At 48.7% G+C, this 13,067-nt stretch overlaps 1 protein-coding gene across 3 annotated transcripts; it reads right to left on the bottom strand.

Annotated features, from left to right (window-relative positions):
* Positions 1-7,694: 7,694 nt before the first annotated feature.
* MYCL (MYCL proto-oncogene, bHLH transcription factor) lies at positions 7,695-12,795 on the bottom strand. 3 transcript variants are annotated; one of them, XM_078331331.1, is made up of 3 exons: positions 12,705-12,795; positions 11,466-11,970; positions 7,695-8,475 (listed from the first exon to the last, which is right to left on the bottom strand). In XM_078331331.1, exons 2-3 carry the CDS (start codon positions 11,959-11,961, stop codon positions 7,874-7,876), a joined length of 1,098 nt encoding a protein of 365 aa, XP_078187457.1. In that variant the 5' UTR covers positions 11,962-11,970; positions 12,705-12,795; the 3' UTR covers positions 7,695-7,873. The 3 variants fall into 3 exon arrangements, with proteins under 3 accessions (XP_078187457.1, XP_078187458.1, XP_035106853.3); XM_078331332.1 differs by lacking the exon at positions 12,705-12,795 and adding an exon at positions 12,451-12,535; XM_035250962.3 differs by lacking the exon at positions 12,705-12,795 and adding an exon at positions 12,335-12,535.
* Positions 12,796-13,067: the final 272 nt, after the last annotated feature.

Consider the following 13,067-nt stretch of genomic DNA (forward strand, 5'->3'; position numbering starts at 1 on the left):
ATTTCCCTCTTCTTGGGACATCGGTGATTGAATTCGGGCACATCCTAATCTAGTACGACCTCATCTTAACTTGATTACATCTGCAAAGACCCTATTACCGAATAAGGTCACCTTCACAGTTCTGCAAGGACATGAATTTTGGTGTTGGGGAGGGGATGACAATATCTCCATCCCCTAGTACAGTGCCTATGAGTAATCACAATATCTTACATTGGGTCAGTAAATTGCTATTTACATTACTATTTCCATTGGCCAATTCAAATTTGAATTTTGGGGAGCATCAGAATTGCTCAAAGCATGTGAGACGAAGAAGAGAGTAGAGCTCACTTTCTTACAGGGCTTGTGTTACACCTAAAGTTAAGTTTTAGGGTTTGCTCCAGAGCACACCAGAATGTTCTCAGAGGGAGCTTACTTCTGGCCTGTAGAGCCCTCTAAGATAGCCTGCAACCCAGCAGAGGATCCCTGAAGGCTGCAAAATCAGGGTGGCGGAGATAGATGCAAAAGGGAAAAAGTCATCAGAACTAGAAGTACAATTCTAATCTCATCGCTCTTTTGAGCTCTGTCCTTTACTTCCCTGGTCCTTTCTCTTTCTCTTAGCTTGGTATTCTGGGCCTTAATCATCTGTATAGCCCCAAGTGATCCTTTAGCCTCAGCTTCCCAGTATCAAGATAACAGCTTTTTAGGGCCCTGTGTGGTGGCTCACACCTGGAATCCCAGCACTTTGGGATGCCAAAGTGGCATCAGCTAAGGTCAGGAGTTCAAGACCAGCCTGGCCAACATGGTGAAACCTCATATCTACTAAAAACACAAAAATTAGCCAGATGTGATGGCACGTGCCTGTAATCTCAGCTACTCAGGAGGCTGAGGCAGGAGAATCGCTTGAACCTGGGAGGCAAAGGTTGCAGTGAGCCGAGATTGTGCCACTGCACTCCAGCCTGGGCAACAGAACAAGACTCTGTCTCAAAAATAAATACATAAATTAAGAAAAACAGCTTTTTAATTTATGTATCTTTTGTAGAGACACGGTCTTACTATGTTGCCCAGCCTGATCTCGAACTCCTGACTTCAAGTGATCCTTCTGCCTCAGCCTCCCAAAGTGCTGGGATTATAGGCATGAGCCACTTCACCTGGCCATATTTATATCCTGATGAGTCTTAAGCCTGTATCTTCCATTTAAATCCCTTTCTAAAGCCTCAATATCACATTTTCAACTTGCTAGGTACTTCATTTTGGATTACCCCATCACCTTAATTTCATCATGTCCCAAACCACAATCAGTTTCTTCCCCTGACTTCCCTATTTCAAAGAATCACAAGAGGATGTTTGCTATTGAAAGGATCCCCTTAGAAATCTAGTACAATTCTCCTTCTTTTGTAAAAATGAGACTACCCAGTCAGCAAATCAGACCAGATTTGACACAACCTTCTTAACTGCTCTTTCCCAAAGCTATTCTCTTAGCATAGAACATCCTTCTTTTCACTTAGCCAAATACTATCTGTACTTCTAGTTCTGGTTAATGTCACAATTTCCAACAAAACTTTCATGATGACTCCAAACAAAATGTTCTCTTCCCCTTCTGAGGTTCACAGCCCTTCTTTGAGACACATACAGCCTTATTTTGTGATCATGTTTGTGGTCTCTTTATTATTATTATTTCTTCAGACCAGAATGTTTTCTGATTGTTTCCATGCTTATAAACTTCCAGAAGGAAGGAATCATAGCTTCGTGTATCATTGCAAACATGTTGCTCTCACTACATAGCTGGCACAGTTTTAAGCACTTTACGTGTAACAACTCCTTTAATCTTCACAACAGTCCCGTGACATAGCTATCATTATTATCTCTATTTAACAGAAGAAGGATACTTGTAGGACTCACAGAAGTTGAGTGATTTGCCCAATATCACACAGGTAGTAACCCCAAGTCCTTGTTTGTTATTGTTGTCGTTTAGAGATAGGGTCTCACTCTGTCGATCAAGCAGGAGTGAAGCGAAGTGGCCCGATTCTATAATTGGGCAGCCTCTCTCACTGCAGCCTCCTCAAACTCCTGGGCTCAAGTGATCCTCCCATCTCAGTGTCAGCCTTCATGCCAGCTTTTTTTAAAATTTTTTAGTAGAAATGGGATTTTGCTATGTTGCCTAGGCTGGTCTCAAACTCCTGAACTCAAGTGATCCTCCCACCTCAACCTCCCAAAGTGCTGGGATTACAGGCATGAGTCATTGCCTGGCCCCAAGTCCTTGTTCTTAACCATTATACTATTATATGGTTATATAATACTACCACCTTCTGTTAATACTTTTTATCTTTGCAAAACCTGGGCTCCAACCCCTTATGCCAATGTTTTTCTAAGTGTGGCCTTAGGAATTCACCTCCCTGCTTGCTTGTTAGCAATGCAGATTCCTGGCCCAGACCTAGGGTGGGCAGATCCTTAAGACACATTCAGATTTGAGAATTACTATCTTAACAAGACAGGCATTAATGACTAAATGGAGTCAGTTGACTCTAGCTCAGTGTAAAGGCACCGTGACGCCCAGTAAGGAAAAGTAGAGGGTTTGTATGTGCAATGGTTTTGCTAATGCACAATCTCTGCTGGCCACGGGCTGTGGATGCTGTAAACCAGTCTGAAGCTCCAGTCTTTGCCCTCCCTCCTCCTCTGCTTATCACAAGCTCCCCAAACCTGGCTATTCCTTTCTTAATAATTAACCACCTCTTGAAGCATCAATATGTGCACTCTGAGAAGTTTTCTTATTTTACCAATTCCTTCTATCACCTTTCAAATACGACTAATCTGTATTCCAAGTGTGGCTAGTTAACATGGTTTAAATAATACTAATCATTTACTGAGCACTTACTATTGCTCTGATGACCCAATGAAGCACATGCTACTATTTCTACCTATTTTATAGATAAGAAAACGAGGGTTAGGAGAGGTTAATAACTTGCCCAAGGTCAAGAAAATGCAGGGCCAAGATTTGGAACTGAGACCTGTTGGGTGTGGGTGACCACTTAATCATACTGCATCCCACAAGTTTAAAGGCAATCCATTATTTACTGAGCACCTACTGGACCCCTGGTACTGAGCCTAATCATTTAATAACACACCTCATTAGAGACTTCCTTTTTAAAATATTTACAGTTCCTTGCCAAGAGAATGGTAACATTAATACAGTTGCTCCCTTTGGCTGGAGTGTAAATAAACAGACATTAACAAAAGCCGCCCACTGGGCTTACGGTAGAAATGCCTACACACCAATCAACAGAACTCTAGCTGACATATTTAGACACCTCCTCCTTCCCCCACTTCCCAGTCACCCGGTCATCCATCATCTCCCAGCTGGTTATCTTATCCTTAAAAAGGAACCTCTCTCACACTCCCTCCCATCACTTATCACAGATCAAAAAGCCATCCCCATCCTCTTTTTCCCCTTTTAAAGTTAATATATTGGAATATCCTGACCTCGGGAGCACTGTAGACAAATTCAGCACATCTAAGATAGTTCAACCTGTCTCAGTTCCCCAAAATAACTGCCAACAGAAGCAGAAGTTAAACATACACTTTAGCCTTTTATTGTCTGACAGAGACGATGTCCTCCTCTCTTTGCACCAAGTGTAGCTTCTGGGTCACCCCATATCGTCTACATTCTGAGTTGGGAGTGTGATCCCTTAGGTGCATTATTCAGAGGCAAACCTAATTTGTAGAAATTGTCTTCTGAAATCCAGGAATAAACTCCTGGCTATTTTCAGACAAAGATAGAGGTAGGAGTCTGTAGAAATGAGCTAGGAAGGAGCTTAAAATACTTCGCATTCCAGAAACACCCTCCCTTCCCCCAGGAGATGGCTTTATTCCCACTTCTTTCTCAGCAGAGTTGACTCAAAAAGAGCTGAAGCTTGAAATCAGGCAGCTGGTACTAGCTGTGTGGGCTTAGACAAATGACTTCAATGTCTCTGATCTTCAGTTGGCTTATCTGTGAAATAGGGCTGACAGCACCCTGCTCTCCAGGTTATTGTAAGAATTAAGATACGCAAAGCTACTAACATTCATGCCTGTACCCATGGGTCCATACTATTGTACTAAGTGCTTTCAAAATTTTTTACTGAATTATTTCAAGGTCCAGTAAAGGGAGGTATGTCCTACAAACCAGACTCTTGACTAGTGGCCTCAAAAAAGGAAGATAAATACACTGGGAGTTTTAAGAAAAGAGTTCCAATAATCTATGTCTGTTTTACCAAACAGCTTCTTAGGTTCTGAGTTTGTTACCTTTGTGCAGTGGGGGACAAGTGGAAAAAGCTTACCTGATAGGAAACTGGGCTTGATCCTGATTTTGCTATGTGATTTTGAGCAAGAAAACTCTCTGGGCTCCAGTACCATCAAGCAGATATTGCTTACTTACCAGGTTGGAAGGTCACAAGAGGGTAATTTTGTAAATCTGAGGAATTAAGAGGAACCTTTTGACCCTACTGAGGCTCCATAAGAATCCATGTGGGCAATACTAACCCAAGTCCTATCTGTAAGGAGGAGTTAGTGGAGGCAAAGCCAAAGCTGCCTTCTTTCACCATGATGCTCACAGCCACCCTGAACAGCAACTGTTTTCTTTTCAGCCCCAGAGCGGGCTTTTTTTCAGCAAGACTATCCCACCCAGCACACATATGCCTCAGAGTTGCTGGTGGGACATTTGCTCCGTTTCATCCCAATAAGTGGCAGGCACAGTAGCCCCAAAGAGAGGGAGTTCCAACAAGCAGTTAAGTGATGGAATTCCGTGTTTACCTACTCCATATACTCCGTGTTAACCAACAAGCTGATCATCATAACGTAGTGGCTAAGACCTCTTGCTCTGGAATAGGCAGAGCTGGTTTCAAATCACAACTTACAAGCTTGTGAATTTGCATAGCTTTGTTTACTCTTAGAACCTCAGTTTCCTCATCTGTAGCCCTGACACATGGTTGATATGGCAAAGTGTTCAGACGTAAGCAGTGCCTTATGAGGAACAGCTATTATTGAATTCCTCTCTTGCATTTACAGCAAGTTTATGAGAACTATGGGAGAGAAATGAAGCTTAAACTTTCTTTCATTAATTAAGGGAAGAACTTTTTTTTTTTTTTGAGACAGGGTCTGACTCTGTTACCCAGGCTGGAGTGCAGTGGTGTGATCTAGGCTCACTGCAACTTCTGCCTCCCGGGCTCAAGCCATCCTCCCACCTCAGCCTCCTGAGTGGTTGGGACTACAGGCATGTGCCACCATGCATGGATAATGTTTGTATTTTTTGTGGACATGGGTTTTGCCATGTTGCCCAGGCTGGCCTTGAACTCCTGAGCTCAAGCAGTCTGCCTACCTTGGCCTCCCAAAGTGCTGGGATTACAGGCGTGAGCCACTGCACCCAGCCAGGAAAAAGAATTTTAAAACTATCTTTCTATAAGAAAAAAGTATATTGCAACACAAATTCTCAGAAAAAAATTTAAAAGACATCTTGCAGAAGGTCATCATACCACTAAGATAAGAATAATACCATCCTAAAGAGTATAAGGCTTTACAGTTTAGAAAGCAGTTTAAAGTCTACCACTTCATTTAATACCTGCAAAAACCCAGTGAAGTAGCATTTATCCCCATTTTACTGATAAGGAAACTAGGACTCAGAAAGATAACGCTAAAGGCCGCAGAAGTGGTGGAGCCAGGATTTCAAGCCTTCTAAAGTACAAATTCAGCACTCTTTGCAATTCACAAGAGAATTCTGTGTTCACTGAGTACTGAGCCTACATTGTTTCGACATGTCTGAAATGGCATTTCAGGAACCCAGAGTGGAATGACCAGGTTAGCAACATGGTTAGGGAAAGGCAGTCCTCTGGATCACTTGTGGCTACCCTGACATAGTTTTCCATGGTTCAGGAGGACTCAGGTGGCATAAGCTGCCCCCACTCTGACATGTTTGAGAAATCTTTTATTAGAAGATGTCCCAGAAGGCAACATTTTAAAATCAGGCAATCAGTAATCACAACTAAATACAAAATTTCAGGTGAACTTGACTTTCAAAATAAATCAGACCCTTGCAACAGGAGAATTGCCCAAGAGTTTTTTTCTTGTACAAAAACAGTTAACACCACTTTGCAAAAGGCATACAAAAATACAATATAAAAAAAAAAAAAAGACTCCCCCCAGCATGATACCCAACAGCAGCTTATAAAACACAAGCTATTCAGGTGAGACATCAGTAACCTACACCCAAACTGTCCTCCATAGACAGTTCCAAAGTCAGCTGGCTTTTGTAAACCATGTTCCAGAAGGTTAGAGAGGCTATTTCCAAACATCCCCTGGGGTCCTTTGAGGCCAAGAAGCAACCTCAGAAAGAAACCATTACGGACAATAGATTTGGAAGTAGCAGCTGGTTTTCCAGAGCCACATATAGTACTTACCACCCCTTACCCACCCCAACTCCCAAACCCAGAGCCAGGAGGCACCTGCTATCCTGGGCAGAGTTCTGGACGGGCTGCTGGTCCTTCTTCCAAGACAGGCCTAGAGATGCCTGTGGTCACCCACATGACAACTGCTAGGTTGGGTGACTTTCTCAGACTGGAGGCTGCACCTGGATTCCACTTGGAGCTGCAAAGTCCAGCTGAGGCAACCATGATGGATTCATTATGGTTGGCTAAGCATATCTCCTGGGGGCTCCTTTAAAACCCACCAGAGGCAAGTCCACCTTCTGGAGCACTGGATCCAGAATGGCTCTCCCCAAAACTTCAGAACGGCCCAGATTCTGGGAAAGAGATCTCATTCAGGGCAGGCTGGCTGGGGCCCAAGGGTGGCTGCAGAGCCAGCAAGTTCCTTGGAGTTGCACAAGAAGGACAGATTTGCATGGTTTCGGAACTTCAAACTTGCCGGTCAATGACTGAAATGAGAAGCAGGTGAGAAGAGAAAGCAGTACAGTTCTCCCTCTGAGGTGTCTTATGCCTGCCTTGAGAAAAGATTGGGCCTCAAGTGCCCCTCTGAAAACACGTGGGCAGGGATCAAGTTCACGAGCCAGGACTCCAAGCTTTCCCCAAGCCCCAGGCTAGGACCCATTTCCCTATGTCTTGGGGAAATATTTCTGACCTGTGGGAAAGGGTGCTGTAGAGCCCATTGCATAACAAAGGCATAATGAAACAAAAAATCCCTTGTGAGGAAAGAAAGTCCCTCCCTCAGAGGAGAGGGCCCAGAGGGCTCTGACTCAAAGAATCTAGAGGCCAAGCTCTTTAAATGTTCCCAGGGTCTCAGCATTTAGAGTGGGAGGAAAGGGGTCAGCTAACATCATTATATATATATATTAAAGGTTTCCAACTCCTTGGCTACTGTAAAGTGTCTGACAGTGAGGTAATGGTCCATGTTAATCAAGTCTGCGAGCTTCTCGTCACCTAAGACAGCTCAAGTGTCTTCTGGAAAAAGGAGCCTCAGGGAGAGTATCCAGGCCCAGCTGTCCTTGCGTCACCCCAGAGACACCAGTTGGGAGCATCCTTTCCTAGCCTAAAGCTCATGCAGAGTGTGAGATTTCATGCAGGCTGGAGCCCCTGACAACATCCACCACCTGTTGCATAGCATCTGTCAGCCTTTTCTTCAGAGCTAGTGAGCTAGGCAGACCCCAAGGCTCCTCAGTCAGCTGCCTGCTGGGAAGCCAAAGGCGCCAGAGAACATACAGCACTCCCATGAGTCAGGGAAGAGGGAGAGCTGGGTTTCAAGGTTTCCAAGAATGCAAGCCTTTATTGTGTGTGCACTGGCTGCAATGCATTCTGGGATCTACTGTCCAGACTGTCTTGCCATAACCAAAATGTGCAAATTACTAAAGGGGACAGGGAGGTTAAAAAATAAACTTGTGTCTTTGTAGGACAGAACAATGAGGCTTTTTGGTCAGTTAGTAGCCACTGAGGTATGCAATTCTCTTCTGCAATTGCTGCTGCCGGCATCGGAGTTGCCTTTTCTCTGTAGCCATCCTCTTCTCAGCCCCCACAAGGGCCTGCAAGTATTCCAAGGCCTTGCTTAGGATCACTACTTTAGGGGCCTTAGAGCAGCTGGCCAGGGTGGGCACCTGGTCCCTCAGGGCCAAGAACCGTGAACGCAGGTCATTCCGCCTCTTGCGCTCCAGGAAGTTGTGGTTCTTCCTCTTGGTCACATCCTCAGTATCAGAACTGACAGGTTTGGGGTGGCAGGACTGGGTAGCCTCACTTTCTACAGGTGGGGGGCTCACAATCTCTTCATCCTCCTCATCTTCCTTTTCCCCAAGAGGAGCATCTCTCTCCAGAGCCTCCTCTTGGGGACTCCTCTCTGGAGCCTCTTCTTGGGAGCAGCTTTCTGGAGGAAAACGGGCAGCATAGTTGTGCTGTTGCTGATGGATGGAGATGTGGAAGTGCTTCATGCAGGGATCCAGAGGGTCTGCTCGCACCGTGATGGTGACCGGCTTCCGAATAGCCAGAGACTGCCTCTTCTCTACTGTCACAATATCGATTTCTTCATTCTCTGTCTCAGAAAAGAGATCAAGAAAAGAAACACATCCCATGAGAAACACAAACATAGACCCTACAGCTTTAGCTGTCTATGTTGGGGCTTGGGAAGGTAGGTGAGATTTTTCCAATTTAGATATAAACAAATCAAGGTGAGCAGAAAGTGGACTCATTTGTAATGGGGTAAGGGGACAGTGAAGGAAAGGAGGGGACATTAGCAAGAAGGAAAATATTCTCCAATTTCCTTTTGCACAGCAAGGCTTAGATAAGAACAAAAGGCAGACCCAAGCCAACAGCCCCCAATCTGCAAAGGCTCTCCCCTCCCCCATGGAGGGGATGGAGAGAAAGAGCTACCGGCCTGGGACAGAGTTTAGCTATAAAGATCTTCCCCAGTCGGGCTCTTTCATGCCCCATCAGAATTGTAAATGAGGGGTCTGTGGGCAGAGCTGCCCTTTGTTCCTGCCCAGCACAGCCTGCACTTGGGGAATTGTTACTTTTCACAAGTTATAAATCCTATTATTCCCCCACCTCTCTATTCTGCCATCCCTTTCAGCTGAAGATTCAGAGAAGGGAGGGCTACACACCATCCCTCTTCACCCACAGAGGGGAAGGAAAGGGTTTCCCTAAGGACATTTTGCTCCTGGGTTCAATGGATTTCTAAAGTCATCCATCATTTATAGGTCGCCTGCCCCACCTCCTTCCCTGGACCAGAAGGTTAGATTTGTAATCATAGGTTGGGAGACTGCAGGAACTTCACAAAGGTACAAGCAACCATTTCCAAACTACCTGCACCAGAGGCAGAGACTGGGCAGCAGAATGTCCCAGATACGGGGCCCAAAACACCAGGGACCTGGAGACACTTGGAAATGCCCTTAATTTAATTCACTGGCTTGAAGGTCTCTTAGGTGCCTAACCAGGAGAGGGGCAATTGGGAGAAAACTCTCCTCCTGCTCCACACGTTTTGCAGCCTCCACGCAGAAGTCCACTTTAATGCATCTCGGCCTGACAAGAGAAGAGCTCCGTTCTCAGCTTCTTTGCATATCAGGAAGCTTGAGCCCCTTTGTCAGGACGGCTTCCATTGTGTGGACAATCGCATTATTTCTCCATTAATAAAACCTGACCATTCAGCCCTCCTGGCCCCAAAGCCCATGATTGGCTGGTTATGCTGGGTTTGGAATGCTGGCTTACCCAGCCCCTAGCCCCTATTGGCTGAGCTCTACTGCCAATCACTTCCCTCACCCCCCCCCCCCACCCCCCGCCTCATTGTTTGCAATCTGTTGCATTTTGTTCCGGGCCATGTGGCCTGTGAGTGAACCAGGGGCTCACAAACAGGTTCAGGTTAAAGGGTAGGTCAGAAAATGATTCAGCAGGCTTCCCTACATCCCAAACCTTTAATTTTCAGTGGTAAGCCTCATGGCTCAGGAAGATTCTATCCAAGGAAGAAATAATTTAAGACACCACTCTCCTTTTCAGAGAGTAGTGTCTCACTCTACCCAGAAAAGGAAATGTCTTCTGCAGAATAATCAAGTCCAACTCCATCGTGTGCAAATGGGGAAACGGAGGCCCAGATAAGCCACGTCCACACATCACCTTTGTAATGTTCTGGATCTCAAACTAAAATGTCCAAACTTCCAAAACAATGCCCTTTCCATTCTACCACTCCACCAGCCGTTGTAGAGATACATCTTTATTGGGTTTTTGAGCTCAAGATTCCCTTTCCAGCCATTAAACAAACAAACTCTTGGTGTAGAAAGCAAGCCGGTTAAAAACAACCTTAATGCAGTGGACCGGAAAATAAAAAGACTTAATTTTTCTTGTTATCCTATTTTTCCTCTCAAGTGTATGACAACTTTCATACCCCATCCCAGTTCCCTATCAAATGGTCATGTAAAAGTTATTCTTAAAGGCTACCGTGAGTTTTCTTGGTCCCGATTTATATGTCACTAGCCTACACTCTACAAAAGTACCCTCTCCAGCACTTCTCATGGGTGCAGAGGTCTAAGATGCTGGAATAAGTACAATGTAGTCTGGTGGCACAGGATGCCCTAGTCTGCCTCAGCTAGGTTTGCACTTGCATCAAGGATGGGAGAGGAGTGCCTGGAGCTCTATGGCCTTGACCCCAGAACCGAGCCCGCAGGTTGCCACAAAGTAGAAGCCAGTGAATATCTGTGGAATGCAAGGGAGCAGCTGAAGCTGGAGCTGTATTGAGAGGGAGCAGGAAGGACACTTTTCCATCTCAGGACAAACAGCAAGGCAAGGTGTAATGCTTCTATGATAAGCTACCACAAAGACCTAAACATCAAGGAAGAGGTGCCTGGTTGGAATGGAGCACTGGGGAAGAAGGACTGGCTAGATGGCAGAAAGCTGGAACTGACTTGTAGCGATTTTCTATCTCTAAGCCTCAGTTTTTCCATCTCTTAATGGGGAATGTTGATTCCTCCCTCCCTGTCTCACCGATGCACAAGTGGTAAGTGGTGGTGGGGAGGCACAGAAGAGGGCATTCATTATTGGCATTTTAAAGTAAAGCCAACTGGAGACCTAGGTTTTTATTAAAAGGATGAAGGCTTTGGCTTTGCACAAAAGGCTCTCGGCTTCTTCTTCCCCTAAGGGAGTGTGAGTTTCCCAGGTAGAGGCAGCAGGAAAAAAACTTCAGGTTTGGAGTGACTCTTAAGGGACCCCCTTCCAGACTCCTTAAGACAGAAATCCCTTACAGTCCAACCCCAGTATTGTCCTCTCTAAGCGCCAACCCTCACCACATAACCCTGGTCCCCTGGGGCTCTAATCATCATCAAAAGGACGCTGGCTCCCACGCCACTTCTCCAAATTGTTTACCAACACACCCACGTGCCAGACAGACACTGTTGGGGGATACACGGGCAGCTTCAGCCAAAGAGAGGGAGAGATGGCCCAAGGACTTGAGAAGAGCCAGTGCTTGACCTCAGGCAGGGGCAGAGTTTGGCCACCCATGGGGTGGCCCCCTCTTGGCTGCCTCGGGGAGGTCCTTACCCGAGTCGCTTGGGCTCTCGGACCCGGAGCAGGCCTGGGTCTTGGGTTCGCCCAGGGGACCGGGGGCGGCGGGCGCCGGGCTGCCGGCTTCGAGGCTGGGAGTGCAGTCCGGGGTGGCGGATGTCTTCGGCAGGTTCCCCCGGGGCGCGCCAGCGGCGAGCCGGTCGCTCACCGCTCTCTCCAGCCGCTCTCGGGCCGAGAAGCCACTCCACATGCAGTCACGGCGGATGATGGAGGCGTAGTTCCTGCCCCAACCTTTCGAGTGGCCCCGGGATTCCGCTTCGTCTCCGGCGCACCCTCCCGGCCACGTCTCGGGGTGACCAATCCCGGGGGCCGGGTCCCCTGCGCCGGGACCCAAGCCCCAGGGCGGCGACGTGGGGGGCGATGGCACCAGCTCGAATTTCTTCCAGATGTCCTCGCTGGGCGCCGTGGAGCGGTAGAAATCCTCCCCGCAGTCATAGTCGTAGAAATAGTGCTGGTACGAGTCGTAGTCCATGTCCGTTCCCTGCGGGAGGGAAGGGGGGACGTGCTGACCGGGTGCCGGCCGGGCGAAGGAAGCGTCCCCGGGTCCCTCGGCGCAGCCGGCTGCCAGGCTCTTGTTTCCCCTCAACCCCACTGGCTTGCAGCCTGCGCCTAGTCCTCGCGTCCAGGGAAGCCGGGCCCCGGGTCAGAGTGACCGGGGAAGACGCTCGCAGCGCGCGGACCCGGCTGCGGGCAGCGAGTTCAAAGCAAACTTTGCCAGCGCCGCCCGGAGCGCAGCTCCCAGGGCCCAGCAGGGCCGGACGGGAGCGCGCCGTGCCCAGAAGGCAGCCTGCAGCCAGCCCGCACCGCGGGACCCGCGCCGGTGCCCGGGCCACCCTCAGCCTCACCTCGCTCCCGCCGCCCTCCACCTGGAGCGGTCCGACCGGCTCCCCGCCGGCTCGGGGCAACCCGGCAGCCCGCACACACGCACATGCGCGCCGCTGAGCGCGCGGCCCCCACTCACGAGCGCGCCCCCCGCGCGCGCGTTCCCTCCCTCGCTCGCGCACGGCGGCCCGGACGCTCTCGGGATCGGCGCGGGAGCGCGAGCTGCAGGAGCATTGTTTCCTGAGCCTTATATCTCGTCGCGCGCCCGGGACTCGGGGACTGGGGGGGCGGGCCCTATGGGACAAACCCCGCCCCCTCCTTGCCCGCTCCGGGCAGTCGACAGGTGGGGCCGGCCCCACCTCCTGGCAAGGCTCGCCCGCTCCGTTCAATTACCAGTAGGCCCCCAAATAAATTGCACGCTGGGGAGCGCAAACAGGAGGCGGATTGATGCGGCCGAGTGGCAGCCTGGTGGAGGCGTGACTCTAGCGAGGCGCTGGCGGTCCCAGCCAGCTGAGCTAAACCTTGCTCCTTGCCCACTCGGAGCTGGCGAATTAGGGCTACTCCCCGCCCCACCCTGCACTCCTACTTTCCCTGGCGCGCCCCGCTGGGTTCAGGTGCGCCCGAGCCGCCGCGGGGGAGGAGGAGGGAAATGCGCCACCTGGCGGCCCTCAGCTTTGAACTTGGGTTGGCCCCGGCGTCCTCCTGGTCACCCGTTGGCCCATTTCTTACGCTGGGTGGCCCAAGCCTGGACGGCAG

The sequence above is a fragment of the Callithrix jacchus genome, chromosome 7, assembly GCF_049354715.1.
Source record: "Callithrix jacchus isolate 240 chromosome 7, calJac240_pri, whole genome shotgun sequence".
NCBI classification, from domain to species: domain Eukaryota; kingdom Metazoa; phylum Chordata; class Mammalia; order Primates; family Cebidae; genus Callithrix; species Callithrix jacchus.